Source organism: Rhinolophus hipposideros (assembly GCF_964194185.1).
Source record: "Rhinolophus hipposideros genome assembly, chromosome: 10".
NCBI classification, from domain to species: Eukaryota; Metazoa; Chordata; class Mammalia; order Chiroptera; family Rhinolophidae; genus Rhinolophus; species Rhinolophus hipposideros.
Genome location: NC_138056.1, coordinates 63,641,495 through 63,669,484, shown reverse-complemented (window position 1 = coordinate 63,669,484; position 27,990 = coordinate 63,641,495). Strand labels below are relative to the sequence as shown.

The window sequence follows — 27,990 nt, the reverse complement described above, 5'->3', positions numbered from 1 at the left end:
TGCTGGTCAGCCTTTGTTTGCCAGTTCCATGCCTGTTCTATTCTGGATTGTACCTTTGCACACGAACATTTTTTTTTCTGTCCATGCAGCAGGCACTCACCAGGTAGGTCTTTTTAGTTTCCTTTTCAGTGAGTCTTTTAGTGATACTCCTAACGAAAGACGAAATAAAAAGCCAAAACATAAGATCCTAGGAAGAAAAGAAACAAAATTCTCTGCAGCAGAATCCACAGTTGTCAGGGCTGTAGTATGTGTGTTTGTTCTTATGAGTGGGGTGTGTGTTGTGGTGGTGGGGTTTGTTCTTATGGGTGGAGGGTGCTGGGGGGATGGATGTGGTGATAGAGAATGAGGAGCAGGCACCGCTTGGATATTCCTGGTGGTTATTTGTTCTTTGTTGTTTTAATTCTGCCTTCCCACCCCCTACCCAGAGTAGCCCTCTAAACTTCCTTACCGGCACTTTCATGGTTCCTTCACTTGTTCCAAGATGAAGGTGAGGAAAGGAGAGGATACAGATACCATATCATATGGAAAACTCATCAATGAACATGGAGATGACAAGAGGCGGTAATCAAAGTGCCCAACACAGGAAGGAAGGGAAGGGAATATTGTGATGGAGTTAGGAGTATGGGCTTTAGACTGGATTTGAATCCCAATGTTAGCACACAGTACCCTGTAGTCACTTAATGTCTCTTATTTCAGCTTTCACATCTATAAATGAAAATAAATTAGATTAGATATTTAGAGCAGGTAGAATGCTATACATTTAGTAAAAGCCAAGAAATGTAGATATTATTAGCATGGAGTACCTGGCAGGCAAGAGCTTTGAAGGAGTAGTGTTTATTTGAGATGCACGAGCAATGACTTCCAAGCAGCAGAACACTGGCTTTACATGCCCTCATTCTTGAGACAATCTGGTGGGCAAACGTGGGGAAGGGGTGAACAGGTGGCCTCCATTTGGGAGGACTTCAGGGAAGTCTGGGAGAGGCAGATGAACAATTGTCAAGGATTCCATTTTTAAAAAAATCATTACGCCTTACATCTCGGGTTCAACCAGATGACCTAAGATCATTTAAAACCTAATTTAAAAACAAAAAACATGACCCCAAATCCAAAATACATAAGAGGATTTAAGTACGAAAAGTAAGTCCTCCTCCCACCCCAGCCCAGATTCCACTTCTTCTCTCTAGAGCAGGGGTGTTCAAACTTTTTTCAATGGTTTTCACCAAGGGCCACATGCGGTAAAATACACAAACAGCCAGGCCACTCACTGGAGGTGAAGTACGTATTGCCTCACCTGGGTTATTTAAGTAAACTAAATATATTTTTGGAATTTGCTGCCGGCTAATTAACAATGGATTGTGGATCACAGTTGGCCTGCGGGCCGAAGTTTTGACACCCCTGCTCTAGAGGCAAACACTACAACAGTTTCTTACATATTTACATAGATTCTAAATGTTCTCATCCATGAAACCCCTTTTCAGAATATCCCACTCTTCTTTAAGCCTGTAGTAAAAACTAACTTTACATAGTCCCTTTTATACTTTTTTTTTTTGAGAACTTCACAGCTCTCACAGCTGGTCCGATTACGACCCCAAGAACTACTCACAAGTACAATGCACTGTGGGGAGCATCCAACACGAGACCAGGGAGTAGATAGGATGGTACCAGATGTGCAGATGGAGCTGGGCAGCAGAGTGCCCCGCTCATGCACCAGAATGGCTCTGCCCACCTGCTCTCCCACGGCGCCACTCATTTGCTTTCTGCTCTAGGATCCCCTCCCTCCTGTGGCCCAGGCCAGAGTGAAGAAGGTTAATGCTAAACTAGGCTAATGCCATTGGATTAGAAGAGTAAACATGCTCAGGTGTTAGTGGCAGAGGGATGAAAGGGATGTATCCTTCTGTCTAAGAGCCTGGGGAACAGGCCTGTAGGGCCAGAAGGAAAAGCTCTAGAAAGTAAGAGAGAACACAGGGACAGAGTATCCCCCTCATGGATGACGGCAAAACTGAAAATGTAAGTGCTTTTTCCTCTCCTATTGCTCCCAAACTACCTAATCTTATATTCTTGCCAAAGATGACTCATTCCTTCTGCTGTGCCACCTGACCCTGTCCCTGTTGAATAATAATACAGCATTTGTTGATTGTTAGTTTTGCTGAGAAGCCCTCGCAGGGCGGCTCGGCCCCAGCTTTTACAGGATTCACTTTTACGGATTTCACTAATTTTATAAGGTCAGCTCATTAGAGGCAAGTTGGGGGACCTCAGAACAGACAATTCACTAGTCTGTGCAGCCATCCATTTACAATGATAATAATACAAATCTTAATAAATATCAATATTTGCAGCACAGTTAGATTTTGATCTCTCTTCACAAGCCAATTCCACAGTGATCTTTGAATGATTTCCTTTAATAGATGACTTCCCTGTTGTCACATTTGACCTTGACTCAATGGGATTATGTTACCGCACCAACATGTGAACTTGAGTTAAAGAGACTGTTGGCTGAGTTCCACATCTGAGCTCAAGAGTTAGACTTCTTATGGATTTTCATAAGTGGTGGTCACCTCTCTGCATGATTTGGGATGGAGGTTGTTGCTGATTTAAATTGTAGAATTAAAACCCACTGAGATGAATGACTAAGTTAGGCCCTCCAAACTCTAGTTCAGGGCCAGAATTATCTGGGCTGGATCTCTAGACAACTACTAAGTAATTACCTAACTTACTTCCAACTTTATATTCTGCTCTTTAGATGTTGAATTACTAGGCCATGAAAAGTTATTAAAAGCTGGTTGGGTTGGGTAATCGAAAGGTTTTAGTCACTCTTTGAGATTCAGTTTCTTCATTTGTAAAATGGGGGTGATAATAACCCTTACTTCTCCGAGTTACATCTAAGACATATATGTCTGTATGTATATTTATTTATATGTACATGTGCATATGTACATGTATCTTATTTAAGTAAGATATTGTATACTAAGTGCCCAGTGGTACCTGGTGTGTTAGCTATCGTTATAATTACTATGCAGTGGTATCCTACCAGATTTTCCCAAAGTTCTCCAGTCAGATGCATAAAAACAGTTGGCTTAGTTTTGTGTTTACCTGTTTTGACATATCAGGTACCCGCAGATCATGGAAGCAGCAATTAATCAGTTTGTGTCTACCATCTACCACCAAATGATATTCTTCCATAGTGTTTTTAAGTTGTTTTTCACTCATATGCTCTCATTGATATGAATCTTTTACAGCAAAGCCTTAGATTGGGGAATGGAATGTTCTGTTTATTAAAAGGTTAACTTAAAATTAGCTCTGAAGCATTTTTTGTCCAGATCTATTGAAAATAGTTCCAAATAAACAAGTCCATTTTCCTGCCCTCAGATAGTTCCAAGAATATAGAAGTTCATCTTTCTGTGATAACGGACACTCTTGGGGTGCCTGGGTCATTGCTCTGAACCCTGGCTTTTGTCATATTGACCTAAAAATATAAAAGCTGAGGAGCTGGTGTTGGCAACCTTTGACTGAGCCAAAGTTGGCATTGAGACTAAATTTTCACTGGATTTACTAGAACAGTTTCTCAGACAGTTTTGTATTGTAGGCACTCAGTAAATGTTTGCTAAGTAAATGAGAATTGCCTCTTTGTTCCCCAACATTCTTAAGCCCTCGTGCCACTTCTCTCTCTTGTTTTTTCTAAAAATATTTGATATAGTTTACAAGGACCCCTAAAATATAAAGAATGTAGGAGATATTACTTGAGGTTGAGCCAGTCCCAGCTACTATTTCCCTTTCTTCTTGCTGTGTAGTCATCTGTGGTAGGCCAAGTCCTGCAGCCACTGCTGGTTGGACCAGGAGCCGGGGAGCGGCTGTATTGGCTGCTCAGTATTGGCCGACAGAGCTAATTAGATTCTCTCTCCTGGGAGAACGACAGTTCTCAGTGTCAGTGTGATATATCCTTTCAGAAACCCCCCTTCTTGATTTAGTTAGCTCGAATGGGTTCTGTTCTTTACAACAAAACAATCCCTGACCAAAGCTGGACTACAGATTTGGCTCTAAGTGTTCAAAGTCTGGAAATGCAGAATAAGCTTCCTTTTATACATTAGGGTAGTTACATGTTCAAATGTAAGTAATGGGTCCAATCGTTAATCTAAGAAAAAAGTGCAATATACAACAGGGTGGCAAAAAAGAAAGTTTTAAAACAGAGAGAATAGTGGATTTACTTTTTTTCATATTAACAATCTGATATTCTGGGCTGTATTTATTTTGGACACAGATCCATATTAGTCAGCATATTGTCTGAAAAGGTAACTAACATACTGTTTTAAAAAAAGTTTATCCTACGTTTCCAGACTTTTGAGACATCCTGCAGTAGCCAATGTGATCATGAAAAATTAATTGTTATTACAGTTGAGAGTGTTATGAGATAAAACAATATCACCACTCAAGTAGTTATATTCTACTCTGAGACAGAAATGTATTCAGAATATTCTTATAAAATCTCACTGTTTAGCATAGTGAACAACATCTTTAACTACATTTTTACACCACTATCACAAATTAAAAAAAAAAAGATTTTTATTAAAATACAGCTAATATACAACCTTACATTAGTTTCAGGTATACACCATAGTTATTCAACATTTATATACCTAAAGAAGTGATCACCAGGATAAGTCCAGCAACCATCTGACACTGTACCATGCTGTCACAATAGTATTGACTATGTTCCCTATGCTGTACATTACATCCCCATGACTTATTTGTTTTATACCTGGAAATTTGGACCTCTTATTCCCCTTCACCTTTTTCCCCGTTTTTAAATTTTTCAATTACAGTTGACGTTCAATATCATTTTGTGTTAATTTCAGGTGTACAGCATAGTGGTTAGAGATTTGATCCCTCTGACTAGTCTAGTACAGTACTCCCCGGCAGTATATATAGCTATTTCCATACTATTGACTATATTTCCTATGTTTTACTTTACATCCCCATGACTGTTTTGTAACTACCAATTTGTACTTCTCATTCCCTTCATCTTTTACACCCTGCCCTCAACCCCCTCCCATCTATCACCCCAATAAATCTAGTACCCGTCTGACACCATACATAGTTATTATCATATTATTGACTATATTACTTATGCTATACCCTACATGCCCATGACTACCGTGTAGCAACCAATTTGTACTTCTTAATCCCTTCCCTTTTTTTACCCACCCTCCCAACTCTCTTCCCATCTGGCAACCATCAAAATGTTCTCTGTATCTATAAGTCTATTTCTGTTTTGTTTGTTTATTTTGTTCTTTAGATTCCACATATAAGCAAAATCCCATGGCATCTGTCTTTCTCTGTCTGACATACTCTACTCAGCACAATACCCTCCAGGTCCATCCATGCCATCACAGACGGCAAGAACCCATTCCCTTCCCTGGCTGAGCAATATTCCATTGTACATACGTACCACCTACTCTTTGTCCACTGATGGACACCCAGGCTGCCTCCATACCTTGGCCATTATAAACAATGCTGTAATAAACATATGGATACACATGTTTTCTTGAAATAGCATTTGGGTTTCTGAATCCCCTGAAGTGGGATTACTGGGTCTTTCCTTGTAGTCTTTGTTTTAAAGTCTATTTTGTCTGGTATAAGTATTATTACCCCAACTTTTTGTTTTTTTGTATCCATTTTCATGAAATACCTTTATTCCATCCCTTTATTTTCAGTCTCTGTGTCTCTTTTGATCTGAAGTGAGTCTCTTATAGGCAGCATATATAAAGATCTTGTTTTCTTATCCGTTCAGCCTTCCTGTGTCTTTGGAGTGGAACATTTAATTCATTTACATTGAAAGTAATTGTTGACAGATCTGTACCTATTGCCATTTTATTATTCATAATTTTAATCTTTTTTCTTCCATCTTAAAAAAGTTCCTCTAACATTCCTCATAATATTTGTTTGGTGATGGGTGAACTCCTTTAGCTTTTTCTTGCCTGGGAAGCTCTTTATGTGTCCTTCGATACTTTGCTGGGTAAAGTAATCTTGGTTGTAGATCCTTGTTTTTCATTACGTTGAATATTTTGTGTCAATCTCTTCTGGCCTGCAAAGTTTCTATTGAGAAATCAGTTGACAATCTTATGGGAACTCCCTTATAAATTACTAGTTGCCATTCTCTTGCTGCTTTTAGGATTCTCTCTTTTTAAACTTTGCCATTCTAATCATAATATGTCTTGGTGTGGGCCTGTTAGGGTTCATCTTGTTTGGGACTCTGTGTTTCCTGGAACTGTATGTCTATTTCCTTCACCAGGTTAGGAAAGTTTTCAGTCATTGTTACTTCAAATAGGTCCTCAATCCCTTGCTTTTTCTCTTCTTCTGGTACCCCTATGATGAGAATGTTGTTATACTTGATGTTGTCCCAGAGATCTCTTCAACTATTCTCATTTCTTTGGATTCTTTTTTCTTTTTGCTGTTCTGATTGGGTGTTTTCTGCTGTCTTGTCTTCCAAATCATTGATTTGATCCTCTGCCTCATCTAGTCTGCTGGTGATTCCTTCTAGTGCATTCTTCATTTCAGTTATTGTATTCTTCACTTCTGACTGGTTCTTTTTTATGGTTTCTATGTCCTTTTTCATGTTTGTTATCTCTTTGTTGAAATTCTCACTAAGTTCTTTGAGTATCCTTATATCCATTGTTTTGAACTCTGTATCTGGTAGGTTGCTTGCCTCCATTTTGTTCTTTTTCTGTAGTTTTTTCCTGTTCTTTCATTCGGGATGTATTTCTTTGTTTCCTCATTTTGGTTGCTTCTCTGTTTGTTTCTATGTACTAGGTAGATCTGCTACATCCCCCAGTCTTGGCCCAGTGGTCTTATGTTGTCGGTGCCCTTTGGGGCCCAGTGGCTAGTCTCTCTGGTCACCTGGTACTCCAGGAGTGCCCCTTGTGTGAGTTGTGTGCACCCTCCTGCTAGAGTTGAGTCGTGGTTGATATTGACATGCCAGTAGGTAAGACTGACCCTGAGGCTGATGGGCTGTGGGTTTTGCCAGCTTCCAGGTTGCTGAACAGGGTGCTTACCCCACTGAGTGGGATTTGCCCCAGCAGGGTATGGTGCCAGTTAAGACCACCCTTTGTGTGTGCCACTTGTGGGGCTAATTGTGCAGTGTTCTACTGTGGTCTCAAGCCAAACTTCAAGTATGTTCTTTCTGGGCATCTTGCAAGGGGCTCTGGTGTAGGCCCACATCAGCCACTGCCTGTGACCAGCCAGAGATTACCTGGTAAGAGCTACAAAGTAATCTGTAGTTGTTCGTTGCCTGTGGTAACACTGGAGGCCTATGTGAGAGGCCACGCTGTGAACTGAAGATGTCTGCCATCAGTACCAGGCATGGGGTAGCTCTGCAAAATGCCAGGACACTCTGAGGCTTGCTGCTAGTTGCCAGTTCCATTAAAGTTCAGCTACTGATAAAGCCTCGTGTAGAATGCAAATTGGGTGAGGCAGAGTCTCAGGGAGTCACCAGAGTGGAAAGAGTTGTGGTCACCAGGTTAATGTAAATTCTGGTGCCAGTGCTGAGCCTGGAGCTACTCAGCAAAAATCTCAAAGCACACTGAAGCCAGTTGACGCCTGCCTGGGATCTGCGTTGGGTGGCTTGGGGTCCCAGTGAGTCAGCAGGATGGAGCTGCAGAGCTCACCAGACCAATCAGATTTAGATTTGGCCATAAGTGTAGTGGGCGGGCCACACAGGAAGAGGACCCCTCCCAGGAAAAATGCTGACTGTCTTCCAGCCCTCAACCAGAAGCAACACAACTCAGTCTGCCCCCCATATGTCTCCGACACCCCCTAAGTTACTGTTCCTCTGCTGGAATCCAAAGTGAGTGCCTGGGAGTGAAAGACTCTGTATGCAGGCTGTTTAAGAGGATGCCTGGGTTTCTGCCACCTTCTGTCCCACCCAGATGGTTGGAATCCCCACTGTTTTTCAGAGCCATATGTTGTGAGGGCTCCTCTTCCCAGCACCAGTACTCTGGGCTGGGAAGACCAATATAAGTCTGAAGTCCTTTGCTCTTCTGTGGGGAACCTTCGCACGGAGATATTCCTTTTTGATTTTCAACCACCACACGAAGTTTTGGGGTTAGCCAGTTCTGCATCTCCACCCCCTACCAGTCTTGCCGTGGCTTCTTCTTTATGTCCTTAGTTATAAAACTTCTGTTCAACTGGACTTCAGGTGGCTCTCCAGGGTGATGGTTCTATAATTTATTTGTAATTTTAATTTCTTCATGGAAGGAAGCAGGCACAGTGTTTATATCCTCCGACATCTTGAATCTCCCCTAACATAAATTTTATACTACTGTTTCTTGTAATATCTTCCAATGTTGGCAGATGCTGTCACCTCCAAGTGCAATTCAGGAAAAAAATGCATTTTGGGGCAACGGGGACAGTGGGCATCAATCACCCTTTGTTGGCCTTGCTTCAATCCTTCCAATCCTTTGGAAAGGAAAGGAAAGCTTCCAATCCTTTATTCAATGTCTCTCGAGAAATATTTATTAAGTACCTACTGTGTATACTGTGCTAATTGCTAAGGATGCATATGTGAATAAGGTAGAGTTCTTGCATTCATGGAGTTTATAATCTGGCAGGTAGACATTGATTAAGAGATTACAACTATGACCAAAAAACAAACAGAAACCACCACTAGACGCCAGGCCTTCTCCTGGATGGACACTTTGTATCCATTATCTCTGTTAAGTAGATCTCATTATGCCCATTTTATAGTACTGGTACTCAGAGAAATTATGTCACGCAGATTTGGGATTTGAATTCAAGTTTGCCTGATTTCATAGTGTAGAATCTTGTGCTATCAAATATGACAGCCACTAGCCATGTGTGGTTATTTAAGTTTAAATTTAAAGCAATATATATTAGATAAAATTTAGTTCCTTGGTCATGCTGGCCACATTTCAAGTGCTCAGTAGCCACACATGCTAGTGTATTGGTCAGTGCAGATACTTTCATCATCACAGAAAATTCTTTTGGTCAGCACTGGTCGGGAACCTTGAAGTGTGTGACTGCCTCAAGATCAACTCCAATATTCTATGCCCAGAGCAAATTTACAAAACCAGGAGTCACTATAATCAGCACTGTTACTTTTCCCTGAGCCATCAGAAGAGAGGCTTCTGAACAGGGACCTACCCTGGCACACTCTGAAATATTGCTCACCTTGGATGTAGACATTTGGAGGTGGATTAGTGGTTTTGCTTGTAATGGAATGTGTGGACGATTGAATGAGATAATAAATCACACCCCTTAATGTGAAGCCTGGGACGTAGTAGGAACTCAATAAATGCAATTATGATATTAAAGAATGTGGAATGTGGGGTCACAAGGGCTGCATTTGAGTCCTAGTTTATCATTTTCTAACCACACGGCCTGTACAAATGAGTCAATTTCTCCGAACAGAGTTTCCTTAATTACAACATGGAGATTATATCTGGACTCCCTATCTTGGAGGATTGTGATAAAGGCCATGAACTAATAGATATCAAAGCACTCTGTTAAGTGAAGTCTTTGAAAAGTAAGATACTATTTCTGCCCTCCTTTGTGGCCTGAAAAAATGATTAAAATCATAATTTCCTGATAATAACATATTTACCTGTGATTTGCCTCTTTTTTCCTGAAAATGGAGTACAGAAGAGATATAGTTTATTGAACACCACTATTAGATAAGATTCCTCAGGCTTTATTGCAGTAGAAAGAGCAAAGAAAGAATTGGGGAGTAGTGCGAGCCAGAAGAAACCTTGGTGATTCCCTGACTGTCAGGACCAGATCTTCTGAGACTGCCCAGGTGTGTATGGAGTGATGCTTTCCTGTGCCTTGCATCAGTGAGTGCAGATAGGTGTCAGGGGAAGGCTCCAGGTGGACCCCATTGAACACCCATGAGTGGCCAAGGGTCTCTGCACAAGTCCTGGAGAGCAAATGCCTCTATCCTCTCCTAAACAGAGTTGTCCCCGGAGAACCACTAGGCATGACGGAGAATCTATGCACCTTAAGTCTAATTCTTTCTGTTACCGTACACAGAAAGACCAGGACACAGGGCCGTGGGGTGAGGGGCAAGGAAGGGAAGACGTGCGGGAAACAAAGAACAGAGGAGATGAGATCGTTCTTAAGAAAAGGTGCAGCTACAGTTAAGAGTCATAGATTATAATACTATTATAATCTTATTAGCATTGCGAGCAGGGGAAAAAATCTCCATCCCCTCTGCTGCTATGACAGTTTCGACAAGAGCCAAGTAAAAACAAGGGAATTCCACCTTCCAATGGGAAAGAGTGGTCAGCGGAGACCCACCCTGTGAACGCCCCTGGAACGCCTGAGATGCCACCCCTGAATATTTTGTGCCCTCATTTAAATATAATCAAGTTTCTTTGTTCTTTGGTGTAATTGCTCTCCTTCTGTGCCTGTCCACTCCCACAGTTTAGAAGTGCATTCTCTTTCTTGCTTTCAGTAAATCCTCTGCTTGCTTGGTTGTGTTTGTATGGCTTAATTTGTTACGTCCTGGAAATCCTACATGTGATGTTTACCATGAACACCCATTCTCTGTAGTAACACTTTATATTAAGGATAAAAAGCAATGATCATACCAAGGGGACTGAGGTAAATGATCACTTTATGAGGAAGTTTTAGCCCACTTTCAAATTGTTAGGGTAATTCCTCTGTATCTACACCTACAACTCACACTTGTAACCCCAAAGTCAAGCTCTTGCTCTGAATGTCACTTCCCTGCAGTCATGGCCCTGTGTCACTGGGATCATTTCTGTGTTGCCCACCCTGCCTCACTGCCTCCCAGCTCTGATGGAGGTCACCGCTCATATGTCTCTCTGCCTGCTCCTCCCTCAGGGCCCAGTCCTCCCAATAGGATGCTGCCCCTTTGTGTGGGCATCAATCAGCAGAGGACTATGAGTGGGCCATTTACACACCCTGTCTACTGTCCAAACCCTTTTCCACCCACAACATCTTCACCTAAGGGTCAATGAGTTGGTATATCAGACTTGACCAAAGAGCTAGCGTAACGAAAGGGAATTATAATAAATGAGGCATGGGAAGGAAGGGTCTTAAAGAAAAGGTCTTAAAAATTCCAAATGACTGTCCTCAAAGTCAATGGGGAGCAAGAGCTAAGTCCTTTCCTGAACAGGGGACCCCTCAGGACAGCACGCCAATTCCTAGCCAGATCTCCATCCTCAGGTGGAGCACATACTCTTGGAGAACACATTCATCTTAAAAGCCCATCACTCTTTAGGGAAAGCCTGCTCTCTGCCCTTAGGGGTTTTTCTGGCCCTAAGGTCTATCCCCGCATCCCTGGGACAAGCCAGGAACACAGAAATCTCATTAGATCATTTCACAAAGTCTGAGTTGTACAGTCTAGTCTCAAATTCAGCAGAATTGTTTGGGATGGGCTTTAACTGTCCCCCTTCAAATTCTCTTAGCTGAGATGAGGTACACATAGGCCTCCTCAGCCTTCTGAGAGACCCTATGTGTAACTATCAGGACACTTGGACACACTCACACAGTAACAATGCACAAACACACTGTACAATCTAAATTCATATTGAGGAAATAAAACATATTTCTAATGGCAACATGGCCCACTGAGATGCTCTCGCTGGTGATGGAGGTAGAATATTATATTATTATGTAGAGTTTTTTAGTCTCTCTAAATTTCTTTTCCTGTGCCTTCTTGGTGTAGAAAAATACTGGACCCATTACGGCCATCTACTGCTTAAAAGCCACCACTTGGTGATTTAAATTACCTTGCCAGAGCTTGAAAATTAAAACTGTTTGTTCAGTTTTTACTTTGGGGGATTTGTTAGTTTGCTAGGACTGCGATAACAAAGTATCACAGTCTGAGTGGCTTAAATAGCAGGCATTTATTTTCTCGCAATTTTGGATGCCCGAAGTCTGAGATCAAGGTGTCAGCAGGGTTGGTTTCTTTCTTTCTTTTTTTTTTTTTAATTAAAGTTTATTGGGGTGACAATTGTTAGGAAAGTTACATAGATTTCAGTTGTACAATTCTGTAATACATCATCTATCAATCCCAGTGTGTGTTCACCAGGTTGGTTTCTTTTGAGGCCTCTCTCCTTGGTGTGTAGATAGCTGTCTTCTTGTGTCTTCACATCATTCTCTTTTTGTGTATATCTGTGTTCTAATCTCTTCTTAAAAGGACACCAGTCATACTGGATTAGAGCCCATCCTAATGGCCTCATTTTAACTTAATTACCTCTTTAAAGATTATCTGCAAGTACAGTCACATTCTGAGGTGCTGGGGATAGGACTTCAACATATGTTTTTTGGGGAAGGAGACACAATTCAGCTCATAACGGGATAAGATTAAATTCTTGAGCTGGGTATTTTTCAGCTTGTTGTAAAATCTTTGTACTCTGAAGAGAGGCAGCAGGAGGCACTATTGTCCTCCAATCCTAGTGACTCTTGGGGGGCACAGAAGAGCTGGAAAGGAAGCAGAATTACAAAGCAGGGGTCTACACAAACAGCTAATTCATTCTACACAGTGCGGAGGGACTAACCCTTGTTCCCACTGGCAGGGTGTCACTGATAACCTATTTTCCAAGAATGCAAGGAGATTCCCCATGACCTCTAACATCAATTTAAACCTGGATAATGAGTTTTCCTCTCGCTCTTTTTTGCTGAAACAATGTTCTGCATACTATGACTCCTTCATAAAAAGTTGGAAAGAGAATCTATTGTGATAAGGCTTTGGAATTGAATGGAACTGACTGGTGCAAAATCTCCTCCTCTTGCTCACTGTATACTCCGATCATTTCACAGACATTTCCTACGCACAGACCATAGGCTAGGCATTGTGGTAGGTAGAGACACAAAGATGAGTAAGATAAAATTCCTCCCTCCAGGAATCTAGTAGAGGCTGACAGAAAAGGAAATGAATAATTACTACGAAGCATATAATAGGGGCTATCATAGTGTTAAACGCAGGCTGCTGTGGGAAGTTTCATTCTTAGAAGGTGGTAATGACTGAGTGAGCCCTAAAAGATAGAGAGAATGTGACCAGAGGAAGTGAGCTAGGGCTGGTTAGGGAGAAGAATGCACAGGGTGGAGGTGAAGTAATCACCCATATCATGAGTCCAGGAACACCTAACTCAGAGGGCTGTTATAAGAATTAATGGTGAAAAGACATAGTACATCTCAAGTGTCTAGCCCTGCTCACAATAGGTGCTGACCAAATGTGGTTCAGGAAACCCATCTCAACCTCTCAATCCTGGTATTCTCTCCCCTAGTTTCCTCTTTGTGGCAAGACTGAGCTCTGCACATGGCAAGTTTCTCCAAGATCAGCGTGAGTTTAGAGTCTACAAAGATCATACTTTCTTTGCTATGGCAAAACTGCCCATATTTTGTGCATTGTAGTTTCAGAGGTTGCAAGGGGCTTCAGCCACCTTCCCAACTTTTCCCCATAGCACCTGGAACATAAGGGAGTCCAGTAACGCAAACTGAAGCACAATAGACAGCTTTGAGCATGCTGGTGCTTGCACTGAATTATTCTCTGCATAATAATTTCTATCACTGTAATTAGACTGTAATTAAAAAATCACTAATGTTTCATGACAGCCCACCATTGGATTTGGGGCACAAAGGAAAATGTTGGGGTGTGCTGGTATGGGTGGGGATACCACACACAGGGATCTCTGTGCTGGGAAAAGGTGTTATCCTTCAGGGTAACCTTCAGGGTGCCTCACTAACAAAAAGTCTTTTCATTTATATACAGAAATAATAAGGCAAAGGAATAACTTTAAGAAATACAAAAAGATAGTGAGGGAAGATGAGCAAAAAAACCCTACAGATCACTTAGAAAACCACAGTACTTTACCTGCCTGCTTTCCTTTCCTGGTTAGATTTTTATCCCTGTATTGCCACGAATTACAAAGTAAAGCTGGAGTCAAAACTGGCTTTCAGTTAGTTCCACATATGACCCCTGTGTAAACAAGAAGCCACACTGGATTTCCTCAGACTCTTAGCTATATATCAGCCCCAAGAAACTGAGATTTCTCTTTCCAATTGACAGTGACTCTGGGTCGAACATATCAGTGATGGCAGGGAATTAAAAGTAGGCCCCTGGTCCTGCCACAGAGGGAATCTCCGTGCTTCCCCACCAGGTCTGGCCACCTGCTGGGTTAAGCGGAGCCTGTCCTTGGTATCCCAGACACGTGCAAAGCAGCCAGGAAGGGAACCTTGGAAGAAATCTAGTTCCATTCTCACCCTTGTCAGAAAAGGATTTTTTCCTCCCTTCTCTGAGAAGTTCTGTGTCCTGTGAAAGTAAATTAGGTAGAAAATTACTTTTTGACAAACTTGACTGAAGCTGTGAAAGTCATTCTGCCTAAGTATGAAAAGTGGTTGGAATGGAAGGGATTTTCTTTTTCTTTTTTAAATAATTATTTCTCTCTTCTTCCTTTTTAAAAAACAGATTGCCCTGAGGGAAGAATAGGAATTCAGGGAGACTGAGTATTTTTCGGATTTTTGTCTGATTTTGATGGGGAGTTCTGGTCTTCCTTTGCATGTCAATACCCAGGACCCTCTTGGATTTTCTACGCATTCTGGATAATATGTCAAATTTTCTATTTTGTCTCATTGCAAATGTATCATGTTTATGGATTACATACAAAGGCTTTCCTACTAGTCTTGGGGGAATATAAACATCATATTTAAGCTGTGGCATCTATGATTGTTTCTGTTACCTATTTCCAGGTAACAAAGTACCCCAAAACTTAGTGTCTTAAAACAGTGAATTTTTATTTTCTTCATTTCTGTGGGTTTACTGGACAGTTCTGCAGCCCAACGTGTTTCTGTCTGGAGTCACCCATGCAGCTGCATTCAGCTGGCAGATGGCCTGTGCTGGAAGGTCCACGAAGGCCTCTGTCACCTGGTTGGCATCTGGGTGCTGACGTCAGCTAGGGTACCTCTGTTTTCCTCCATGTAGTCTATTTCTCCATAAGGGTCTCATCCTCTCGCAGCATAGCTTGGGCTTCCTTGCAGCATGGCTGCTGGGGTCCAGCAGCACGAACTCAGAGTGCCAGACCTCTTATATGCTTAAGGGAGAGCCCCAGAGCTGGCATAGTGTCACTTCCATCATATTTTGTTGGACAAAGCAAGTGATGAAGCCAGCCCAAATTCAAGAGAAAGGTAAACTGACTCCAGCTCTTGGTGGGAGAATCAACATACACAATTGAGGGAGGAGGGGGCTGGAATTACTTGTGGCCATCTTTGGAGACATCTACCACAGCAGTAAAATACACCCTGAATGGATGCTTAAAACCTTATTCCAGTAAACTGAAGATTGCCAGTATTACTGAATGAATGAATCCTGGGTAAACAGATGATAATTAAGAATGATTAAAAAGTGTAGCTACTATTTATTAAGCACCTCCTTAATGTGTGCTAAGAATAGTGTTAGGTGCATTAGTGCTATTGTCTAGAAAATGACTCTGAAAAGGTGGTATTTTATACCCATCTTACATCTGGGGAAACTGTGGCTTAGAGATCCTGTAAAGCAGGGGTTCCCAGCAGCAAGCTGTGAAAGATGCTGAATGGGGCTTGCCACCTTGCGTTGCTACCTCCACTTTCCCCAAGCCCTCCAGTTCCCCTTGATTCTTCACTAGCCTGAGCCACACCAGTCAGACCCCCTGACTCATTTCCCTATCTGAAAGTCTCTTCTGAAAGTTTAGGCTCCCTCCAAGCCTGCTTTCTGCTCGGGAACAAAAGGTACTAAAGGGCTTTTAGTGAAACTTAGTCTATCAGATATGTTATTCCCTTAAGTTGTCAGGCTTGACTCACCCACTATAATATTTTTCTTTAAAAGGAACCTAGCTCAGAAAAGTCAAGGGGATTTTGAAAAATTTAGAAGGGGACTGGCTATATAGCTATTAAAACTTGTCATAAAACTACATTAATTTAAAAATGTGGTCTTAGTACTAGAGTAGACAAGCGGGACAGAACAAAGAGCTCAGGGTTACTCCCACCTATATAGATGAGTGATTACTCCAACAGAATGGAGCACGAATCAATGGAGAAGGAATGGGTCCTCAAAGAATGGTTGTGGACAACCAGCCATTCCTATGAAAAGGCATACAACTAGATCCCTACCTCACACAACACACAAAAACAAATTCCAGGTGGATTAATGGCCGAAATGTACACAGGTGAAGAAAATATGTGACAATATCCAGGACCTTAAGTGTAGAGAAGGATTTCTTAAATAAGACACAAAAGTTCTAACCATATTGAAGAAAATGATTAATTCAAATGACATTAAAATTTATGACTTCCATGGAGTAGAAGATGCACATTCCCTATAAGCCAGCAATTTGGGTTATGGGTAGGTCTAGATAAAGTGTCATTCACAGGTATGAGGAGAATGCAAGAGGTTGTTTCTGAGGCATTGGCTATGATAAAAAAAAAAAGTTAGAAACAGCCCAATTGTTCGTCGGTAGGAGAATAGAAAAAGAAACTGGTTTGTTCACCTAATGTAATAATATTTAGCAGTTAAAATGTGTAAACTAGATTTATATATAGCAACATGCATGTCTCAAAATCATGGTGAGTGAAAAAAGCAAGGGCAGAAAGATATGTACAGAATAATGCCTTTTATGAAAAATTTTAAATGTAGGAAATGACACTGAACATTTTTAATATGACTATCTACTGATGTAGAAAAGCATCAATTCATTTACGGAAGGATACACCAACTTCCAAACAGTGGGAAGGAGGAAAGGAAATGGGATTATGTACTGGAAGTTTCAACGGTATCTTTCTGCTTCTAGATTTTGTTTTTTCTTAAAAAGGATCTGAATTAAATATGATGAAATATTTACGTGTTCAATTTGGATGAGGGTAACATATACTTTTGTTATATTACTTACTATATTTTTTATGTCTTAAAACGTTAATGTGTTTAGAAATCCTAAAGAATGTTAGCAAGCCTGTGAGGTGCAGGTCACTATGAAAGATACAATTTGAAGGATGTAGATTGCCTTGGAAGTTGGGGCTTGTGAAGGGCCTCGTGGTCTGTCAGCCTTTCATCCAAGGACCATTTCCTTCAGGCTCAGCCCTGGTCCAAAGGAGGCTCTAGCCGCTCTCCTGCTTTTCCCTGACCCACTCACCCAAGGTGCCTTTGGGGACACCCTATGCCAGCAGAAAATGTGCCGAGTCCTTATCTCTAGTTATTGATGCCAGCTACCCAAATTCATACCTATCCTTTTTTCATTTTTAGACGTTTGAAAACCAGAGATGAATGGTGATGATATTGTTGAATAAGTAGAGGGAGACTAGAAGCCCTTACTCCTTGAAAAAACTTTACGTTTTCTGAGGTTGTGTTATTTACATTATTTCAGTGGCTTTTCACATCAAATGTGTAGAGAGAGTAGGTGTTTTTATTTACATGTTACGAATAAAGAAACTGAGTCATTGAAGAGCTAAAATAACTTGGCCAGGGCATCAAAATAATCAGCGAGATGGCTGAAACTAGAACCTGGTCTGAAGTTCCAGCTGAAGGCTCTACAATATAATGAATTGACGGTGGTGTGCGATAATGTGATACTATGGGTCTCCAAGGGAGCAATAAGAGGGTTCCATCACTGTAGTGGGTTGAATTGTATCCCCCTAAAAGTTACGTTCAATTCCTACCCCCCAGTACCTGTGAATGTGTCTTTGTTTCAAAATAAGATGTTTGCAGATATAGTCAAGTTAAGATGAGGTCATACTGGATTAAGGTAGTCCTAAATCCAAGGACTGGTGTCCTTGTAGGAGGAAGAGAAGAGACATAGACACACACACACATACCAGAGAAGGGCATGTGATCACAGAGGCAGATTGAAGTGAGGCCGCTAGAGTCAGGGCACACCAAGAATTACTGGGAGCTGCCAAAAGCTAGGAGAGAGGCATGAGGACAGTCTCTCCTTCAGAGCCTCTAGAACAGGGGTGTCCAAACTTTTTTCAACAGTTTCCACCAAGGGCCATATACGGTAAAATACACAAACAGCCGGGCCACTCACTCGAGGTGAAGTACGTATTGCCTCACCTGGTTTATTTAAGTAAACTAAATATATTTTTGGAATTTGCTGCGGGCCAATAACAATGGATTGTGAGCCGCGGTTGGCCCGTGGGCTGCAGTTTGGATACCCCTGCTCTAGAAGAATCAATGGAAAAGTAATGAACCCTACTGACACCTTGAGTTTAAACTTCTGGACTCTTGAACTGTGAGAGAATAAATTTATGTTGTTTTAAGCCACTTAGTTTGTGGTAATTTGTTAGGGCTGCCCTAGAAAACTAATATAATAGCCAGGCTGGGGGTGATCCCAATGGAGGTGATAGCTCAGCTGAAACCTGAAGGGCTATGATAGGGATGGAGTTGGGAATGTGTTCAGCTGCACATAACGGAAAATGCATCCAAAGTGGCTTAAACAAATAGGGGTTGTTTATTTTCATTTAACAAGAGGTGCAGAGATAAGAAGTCCAGGGCGTATGTAATGGCTCGGTGCCATAGAGTGCCCAGGCCCTTCCCATATTTCCACTTTACCAGCTTTAGCTTCTTGGATTTTTCTCCTCATGCTTGTTGTTTCATGATTTCAAGATGGCTGCTGAACCACTCAGCCACACATCTGTATTCCAGGCTGAAAGGAGAAGGAGGAAAAAGGGAGAGTCTTTTTAAAAAATGACTGGCAGACTTCTATTTAGATTTCAATGGCCAGAACTGGCTTACATTTCATATGGTCCTTCCAGCTACAAGGAAGGGAAGTAGGTATTTATATTTTCAGCTTTCCAGCCTCTGTAATAGAAGGACACAAATAAGAAGTTGATAAATGGTGTTAAGTAAGCCATTATACAATACCTCTAAAATGCCATCATTTTAGATCAAGTTTTAGGCAACAGATAGCAAGGGAACCCAAATAATAATAGTATAAACACATAAGAGCCTGGATATAGGCAATCTAGGGCTGGTATGGAGGCTTCACAATCATCAAGGAGGCAGATTCCTTTCATCTTCTCCCCCCACCCCATCCTTAGGATTAGCTTCCATCCTCACTGTGGGCTCAAAATCCAAAATGGCTGCTGAAGATCCGGACATTACAGTTTCATTCTAGAAAGCAGGAGGGATGAAGAGGGGAGACAAAAATAACCAACTGCCCTTCTTTTGAGGAGTCTTCCAATTGGTATCTCCTATTATATCTCATTAACCAGTATCAGAGAAAAGAAAAGGTGAAAAAGGTTGCTTTTATTGAATAAAAATGACGGTCTCAGGAAGGAAGAAGATAGATAGATATAGAGTAGACAATAAGAAGCTTCTGCCTCACAGAACAAATACGTTTCATCTTAAGTGGCATTTGTGGCTTATTTGTAGTTATTTCCTAGAGCATTGTGTTAAAAATTTTTCTGAGGCAGTGTTCTGGGCTCAGTGGGTAGAGTGCAATGGTTGATTATAGATGTTGATCAATGTCATGAGATTGGGTGGGGGGGCAATGATATTTATGCACATGACTTGAAATTGCTATTCCTAGATACAATAAGTTAGCCAATGAACATTGGGGTTAAGAAAAAAACAAAACAAAACGTGCCCTATATCCCTTCTCCTCCCTTTGTAGCTCCTGTGCCTAACCATGATGCCTAATGCCCTGTGGTTACTGTGCAACAACGGGTTGTTGAATGGGTTCCTCTTCCTTTTCGAAGGAGTGAGAGAAGCTCATTTGATTGTGACAGGGTGACTGTGGGAAGATGTATTTGTTTGCAAGGGATGGCATAACAAAATACCACAGATTGGGTGGCTTAACAGAAGAAATGTATTGCCTCATGGTTCTGGAGGCTAGAAGTCTGAGATCAAAGTATCAGCAGGGTTGGTACCTACTGAGGGCTGTGAGGGAAGGATCCGTTCCAGGCTTCTCTCCTTGGTTTGTAGATGGCTGTCTTCTTTCTGTGTCTTCACATGGCCTTCTCTCTGTCTGCCTATGTGCAAATCATCCTTTTCTTAGAATATAAAGACCCCAGTCATATTGGACTAGGTCCCATCCTGGTGACCCCATTTTAAATTAATTAAGGCTTTAAAGGCCCAATCACTAAATGTAGGCACAGTGTGAGGTACTGGGCATTAGGACTTCAATATAGGAATTCTGGGGGAGGAGGGGAAGTATTGTTCCAGAAGACGTTTTTCCCCTCTGACTGAACCCTGTTCTGTCTGACCCTTTGCACTGTAAAATAGGGATGTCTGCCTGGAGTAGCCAGCGTGTGTGTGTGCAGGCAATGCAATAGGTATCGATTGGGTAAGGGTTCACGCACCACAAAATTTCCTTAGTGGCCGAGGCTGTGGCTGTAGCAATGTATCCTCCCTCATTATTACTATTTATTTATTTACTTATTTTTTTAAAAAATAGACCTTGCCCGACTGATCATGGAAACGTCAGCACACAACTCAGGCTGGGCCACTTATAATATACCATTCCCTTATCCTCAGAGATTGATCCATGTAGAGTCATGCAGGTCGAACTAAGCCAACCAGGGCCCTTCCCTGGAAATTTTCACCTACATCTGGAAGAGAGAAGTTCTCCTTCCTTTAGGATCAGTAAGCTAGAAGGTTGTAAGCCCAGAGCAGCCTGTGCCATGTGGAGAACTTCTACTTGCAATAAAATGAATGAAGCCAAGATGCAGAAAGCAGCAGAGACAGATGGTAGAGACAGAGTCCCTAGAGCAGCTAAATTCTCTAGGGATTCAATTTAGTTGAATCCCGAAGGCCAGTTTGATCCTCACTCCTTCCATGCCTGTAGGAGCCAATACGTCTCCTATCTTAGGATAGTGGAGTTGGGCACCTGTCCCTGGCAATCAAAGAACCCAGATAATTGCCCAGTAGATGCAATATAAATACTTTCAATGAGCTTTCTATCTAGTCAATGGGATAACTAACCACAGACCAAACACTTTGATTTGTAGGTTTATTTCTGTGGACCCTTTTCAATGTACGGTTCCCCAATTTTAGTGAGCCTGTTCAGAGCAGTAGCTAGCCTATATCTAATGTGTGGTGACTCTCAAAAGAAAATATGGTACCTTTCGCTAAGCAGATATCTTAGGGAACAGAAAATGGGATAGTACCAATATTAATTCATACAGAAAAATTTTTTATGTAAGTTCCATTGAAATATTTCTAAAGTAAGTAACCGTATGTTAGTAACCTTATAGCTTTGAAGTTTCTTTCTATACAGATGTGGCATTCCAGATGAGCTTCTAACAGTGTCCAGCTCATGACTTCCCTTTTTGCTTTCAACTGTGTGATATTTAAAACATTTAAAAAGCATTTACATTTGAGGGCTGGTTGTTAGATATGGTGCCCAAATTATATTTTAAATAAAGCATCCCATGTAAATTAGCATGCTTGTATCTCTGCTCCCAATAATATTGATAGGAAAACTTCATATTGTGACAAAATGTGCAAATTCCATTCTGGGGAGGAGGTGACATTGCTATGGTAGCAGAGGCCATGGCCTGACAAGTCTATTTTCTCACAGGAGATATGTAGAAACACTTGCCATTGAGGTTTTGTTTGCCCTTTAAAGTTAATGAGTTGCATGATCTAATAATAACTAATTGTACCTTCCTTCTGTCATAAGGCTCTTAAAGCATTTCACAATCAACTAGCAGTTCAAGGATGTCATTATTATTGGACATTTTGCAATATGAATATATTCAGAGTTAATACAGAGTTGACTTTGCTGCTAAGCAGCTCAGGATGGGGCTGGGTTGCCAGCCGACCCCGCAGGCTTTGAAGTTTATAAGGAAAGCTTTCACTGTCTCAACAGATTACTGGCAAGGTTTCTTGGTCCCTTGCTTTTATTTTTCACATATTGCTTTTCTCATTACTTAAGCATTGCCCATTAAATCCAATGCTGGAGCTGAGGTCTGATTTTTTTTACTTTTATAAGATGCATTGCTGCTTTGCTGCTCTTGATTAGATAAGCTAAATGTGTGTACCCAACCGAAGCAAAGTCCAATACTGCATAATTATCCAGTATATTTGGTTGGCACAGGCCAGCAAGCTAGGTGATTTAGATCAGAATGGATTTTAGGTTAAGGTCATGCTAGAAACCATTCAAAACTTATGGGCCAAATCTAAACATTCAAATGCCACCAACCTTGAAAGGCTGTTGAAGCTCTATACAATTAGCTATTTGCTCATAGCAATGGGTGACCTGAAAGGTGGCAAAATGATATGGTACAGTTTCCCTAGAACCTTTAGATACAGACAATGCTCAAGACTTTTTTAGTTTACATGGTATGTTTGTTTGAATCAAACACGAGCCAAATTTAAACAGGTCTTTATGAATCCTCCTAAGGGGAATTTTAAGGTAGCTTGAAAAGTCTTATATACTTTACTTGTGTTATTTGGAGTCAGTGAGCCTGAGCAGAAACTGAGTATTCTGTCTTATTTGGTCATTTAAATCAGAGAGGGCCCTAGCAGCCTGGGCTGTCCTATAAGGGGTCCCAAGCTGGGATCGACCAATTGGCTCTTTTCTGTTAGCCAAGCCCTGCCTTCAAGTGACAGAAAGTCATGTTTTAGCAATCAGTAACAGTGCGGCAGGCTGAGTAGTGCTCTCCTCATACCCCCTACAAAGAGATCCTTGTCTTTTACCTTAGAGAGCAAAAGAACAACTTTGCAGATGAGCTTAAATTAAGGATCTTGAGACAGGGACGTTATCCTGGATTATCTGGGTGGGGATTAAATGCCATCATTTGTATCCTTACAAGAGGGAGGCAGAGGGAGATTTGACACCTGTTAAGAAGACAAGGTGGCCTCATAGCCAGAGATTACAGTGTTGCCACCACCAGCCAAGGAATGCCAGCAACCACCAGACGATGAGAGGCAAGGAATGGATCCTCCCTGAGGGCCCTAGAGGGGGCCAACACCTTGATTTTGGACTTCTGGCCTCCAGAACTGTGAGAGAAGGAATTTCTGCTGTTGTAAGCCTCCAGTGTGTGGGATAGCAGGGATAGCAGCCCTGGGAAGGTAGTACAGTGAGGTGAAGCGATGCACGGGAACAGGGAGGAGGATTCACAGCCGAGCCTGGACCTGCCTCAAGTCAGGAAGTCTAGAGAAAGCATCTGTGGTCCAGAACTGGGCTCCCAGGATGTCCAAGACTGATTATTTGGGTCCAATAACGTGAACTGCTAAAGAAATTAAGGTGAATGTGAGACTGAGGTAGAAGTTTTGTGACTTCCTCAAACACGGCTTATACCCGACACTGCAGCCTGTGCGGTCTCTCAAATCTGCTGTTGTGTTTGTAGTAGTATAAAAACCTTACATGCTAATAATGGTCTGTGGAGGCATGAATTGAATTAGGCTTTCCTTTATCTCAACTTCGCCTTTATCTAATGGATCTTCGTTTTGAGAGTTATTTTCTCTGTTTCACTTACCTTTCTTTTTGGTAGGAGACTTTTTACAGGATGGCTCCTCAAATTGTACAACTGAATTATGAAACAGGTTTTTGCAACCCAGCATGTCGTAGGTCGTTTCAGGCAAAAAGGAGAGTTTGGCATGCGGGGGGCTTTGCCTGGTAAACATGGACATATTCCCCCCATTGGGGGCTAGGGCGGCTGGAAGGGTGAGCCTGGAGCTCCACAGAGAGGAACCTTTGCCTATCACTGGGCTACATGAGTTTGGATATGAAATAACACGTCTATTGCGCAGGAGCTCTACCTTCTGACAAGAAACCCTCAGGGAAGCATCAGGGGTGCTGCTCACCATCAGGAGCTGGAGGAAATTCAGCTGAACAGAACAAAGTGGTTCTGAGGACAAAATGGCTCAATCAAATGAAAAGCAATGTCAGAGCTGATTTCAGAGCGGACATCAGCCTGACAGTAACAACCAGGTTCTTATTATTATCTGCGTTTGAACCTTTAGTAGGAGAACTTGACTACCTTTGATACTGTGAGCACAATGTTTCATGTTTAAAGATTAAAGCAGCTTTCTGGCTTGTTAGAAAGAAATCACATGGGAATGGGTTTCACAGCCAGAAGCTGGGCTCCCTGAAAAGGATGTCACTCTGCAGCAAGATTATCTTCCCCTTTCATGAATATCAAAAAAGCCCATGATTAATTCTCTCCATTAGGAGTCCCATCTCCCACTACCGTTATGTTTAAGACTGAAACAATATAGTCTGATTTCCATTGTGTCCTGGGCAGTTTGGACTGTAAGTGCAAAATGTGAAATGTAAGAATTTTTTTTCCTTACACATCTTGTCACTCCAAAAGAGGTTATAGTTTGGAAGTGGCATTAGAAACAATGCGTGGTAATTAAAGACTGGTGTCTTCCCTGGGACTAAAACAGCTCACAGTGCCAAGATTTTGATTGGCAGTATATAATTAAAAGTTGCTTTAAATGATTACTAAACATAACCAGTTACAAAAAGGTGCCAGAGAGGAACAATTTTAATATGTGAATTTTTAAATAGTTAGACACATTTAGAATATGTGTAAAACACCTGATTAGACATTTAAAATTAAATCTGTAGGGTATACTGAAAGGGTTATACTCCAAAGTTTTTGTTTTCTTGTTTACATAAAGCAATAATTTAGTGTACTATGTATTTGCAAAAAATTACCAGTTAACATATATATACATTTTTAGGGAAAAGGAGAAATTTCGGGACTATAGAAGGATGGTATTTTAGATGATAAATTCCAATATGCTTGAATTTATCCCTTTTTATTGTATTTATTTAATACAATTAAAATAATTAAAATTTTTAATTGTTTTAGTGTATATAAATTATACCTATTTTAAAAAATGTAATTATTGGTCAAAGTGAGTACAATATTATGGTGGGGGAGGAGGAAACGTCTAAGTGAGGGGAAAGGTAACAGCACAAAATGCTTCCTTCTGCTCCCTAAGTAACATTTACATGAAGGCCCATTTATCTGCAAAACCACCTCAGTTGCAATGTCACTAGGGAGTTACCAAAATGCAGAGAAGAGCTTGTTTTAAAGATTGAAAAAAATTAAATTGATTTAATATAGGTATTTATGAGCTTAATTTAGTTCACACACAGTTTGTCACTGTGAGTTTTGTTTGTTTTTACTGGAAACATTACTCTTGATTGGCAAGTGTTGTCACACAGCAGCTCAGCGGGCAGTCTCCTGGTGTCTTTCCTTGAGGAAAGAAAAGTCTGTGAGACTGTGCCTTTTTGGGGCTTTGCTTATCTCAATGTTTTACACCTTATGTCTCTCTATCTGGTCCCCAAAAGATCGTTTGCAGCCAAAGACGGGTAAGATATCTCACATGAGATACAACCTAAGCCAGGCGGAACCCAGTGGGGACCCCCAATGAGCTGCCTTAGAAAATCCGGGAAGGAGCCTTCCTCTCTTCCCCCCTGCCTGGGAAAAGCTATTGCTGACTCTGGCTTTCCTCTCTCACCTGATTGTGAGAGAAGTCATGAGGGCAATAAAGATCAGCTCTCTCCACTTATCTCAACGGAACTGTTACAGCATGAGAGACTTGCCCCCCAGGGAGGTGCATACCTCACCTAACTCATCACAAGACTTTCTGCTCCGGCTGCTTGGGGACAAAGATAATTGGTTTGATTCACTTTTGTGACATGATGTATGAGACTCACAGAGCGTGGAAAAGATAATGCTACTTCCTCGTATGATTATCAATAAAAGCCACCAGTTTGCCCGATTCGGGGCTCCAGTCTCTGGTGACTGCGAGACCCCCTGACCTTCTGAGATTTAACTGCATTAAGTCTCTGTTTCTTTCTTTCTTAAAACCTAACCCAACGCCGCCCCTTCTCGCACCCTCACTGCCCGTGTTGCACTGGATGAGACAGTCAAGCCCAAGGCCACCTGGTTATCTATATCCAGGCCCACAGCTGGGAAAAAGCATTGATGAAATCAAACAGCACGAATCCAAGTCCAGCAGGCCCTCCCAGGTCCCCTTAGATGACCGGTCATTTTCTCACAACTGCACTTGCAATGCCGCAGACCCTGTTAACAATCCATGTAACCAGTCCTGAACTTTCTTCTTTGCTTCTTTTAGAACTTAAGGAAAAGATGGAACTTACTTGACAACAAGTAAACAGGCATAGAAACTTGTGATTGGCATTATTAATTTCTAAAGGAAAACACAACAGAGCCCTTTGAAATGTCAGGTTGAGAACATTCAACAAATCTGAACAGCCCAAGAGAAAAACGTTGCTAAATGAGTTCAAAGCCGGCCCCCCACACGTCCCTACCTTCCATTGTGAATTACTTTGCAACAGTGGGAGATGTGGAGAAGATTTTTATTCCTACTGGAAAAACGTGGGCTTTTTGTTCCATCTCGATTCTCAGATCAACTATGGTGACAATTTAGATTACTGTCCGCAAGGGACACGCTGTCTTTTTCAGCATTAGCAGGAAACTCTGTTGTCTCATCAAGCAGCCCAGTCACCCATGGAAAAGGCTTGTACTGCTGGTAGATGTGAGGGGACAAAAATGTAAACCATGATCTCTATCTCAAGGAGCACTAAGTCTGCTGGGAAGATTATTCAAGCACACAGTGCTTATTTGCCACTAGAAAGAAGGAAAGGAGGGATAATTTTGAATCAAACCCCATTGTTTTCTATGTAATCGCTGTTCATTATTTTTAAATTGAGTTATTTAAGATTAATTTACTAGAGTTTCAATGCTTAATTTTTGAAAAAACGAATGACTTAGTATTTTAGGAAACAATATTTAATTCTTTCACTGCATTAGTTTTTTCAAGTTTTTTTCAATATGTGTCAAAAACCCACACACAAAAAAAGTTGATATTTTGACTATTTTATGCATTTAATAACATTTTGAGCTTCTTTGTACATAGGTGACATTATTTTAATTTTAAACCTTTGTTATAGGGTCATAAATTTACCATTAGATTGAATTTTAGCAAAAAATACTCAAAACATACTAAGTGGCATCAATTAGATTTAAGTATAGATAAATCAGAATCTAATGCCATTGATGATATAAAAAAATTATTACAAAATGTTACACAATATGGCATAGAAAACATCTTTGTTGTTGATAGTGCAAGCCACAGGAAAAGAATTTAATACCTAGTAATGAGGGTTTAGAACATCACACCACGAATATCTTCTTTTTTTCTTATTAGTTTTAGATGTACCAAACAACATAATGATTAGACATTTACATCCCTCACAAAGTGATAACCCCCCAAGTCTACTACCCCTCTGACATCGTATATAGCGATTACAATACCATTGACTATATTCCCTATGCTGTACTTTACATCCCATGACTACATATATATTTTTTAAATTATAGTTGACATTTAATATTATTTTATATTTGTTTCAGATGTACAGCACAGTGGTTAGGCATTTATATAATTTATGAAGTGATCCCCTGATAAATCTAGTACCCATCTAACACCATACATAGTTTTTCAACATTCTTGGCTATATTCCCCATACTGTACTTTACATCTCCATGACTATTTTGTGACTACCAATTTGTACTTCCTAATTCCTTCACCTTTCTTTCCCATCCCCCTCCACCCCTCCCATCTAGCACCATCAGTTTGTTCTCTGTATCTATGAGTCTGTTTCTGCTTTTTTTTTTTCCAAGTCAAGTTGTTGTCCTTTCAGTCTTAGTTGTGGAGGGCGCAACTCAGCTCCAGGTCCAGTTGCCGTTGCTAGTTGCAGGGGGCGGAGCCCACCATCCCTTGTGGGAGTCGAGGAATCGAACGGGCAACCTTGTGGTTGAGAGCCCACTGGCCCATGTGGGAATCCAACCGGCAGCCTTCGGAGTTAGGAGCACGGAGCTTCAACTGCCGGAGACCACCGGGCCAGCCCTATTTCTGTTTTATTGTTCATTTATTCTGTTCTTTAGATTGCATATATAAGTGAGATCATATAGTACGTGTCTTTCTCAGTTTGATTGATTTCTCTTAGCATAATATCCTCTAGGTCCATTCATGTTGCAAATGGTAAGATTTCA

General features: G+C 41.2%; 1 protein-coding gene across 3 annotated transcripts in view; it reads left to right on the top strand.

The window, feature by feature from the left end:
- The first annotated feature begins 1,824 nt into the window (after window positions 1-1,824).
- SMCO4 (single-pass membrane protein with coiled-coil domains 4) overlaps window positions 1,825-27,990 on the top strand; it is a 137,607-nt gene continuing 111,441 nt past the window's right edge. For 2 of the 3 annotated variants that reach the window (XM_081062619.1, XM_081062618.1), the window contains exon 1: window positions 1,915-2,007. In XM_081062619.1, the coding sequence (XP_080918745.1) occupies window positions 1,988-2,007 (20 nt within the window). In that variant the 5' untranslated portion in view covers window positions 1,915-1,987. Of the gene's footprint in view, window positions 2,008-27,990 lie in introns of all 3 variants that reach the window. The other variant, XM_081062620.1, reaches the window with a different exon arrangement.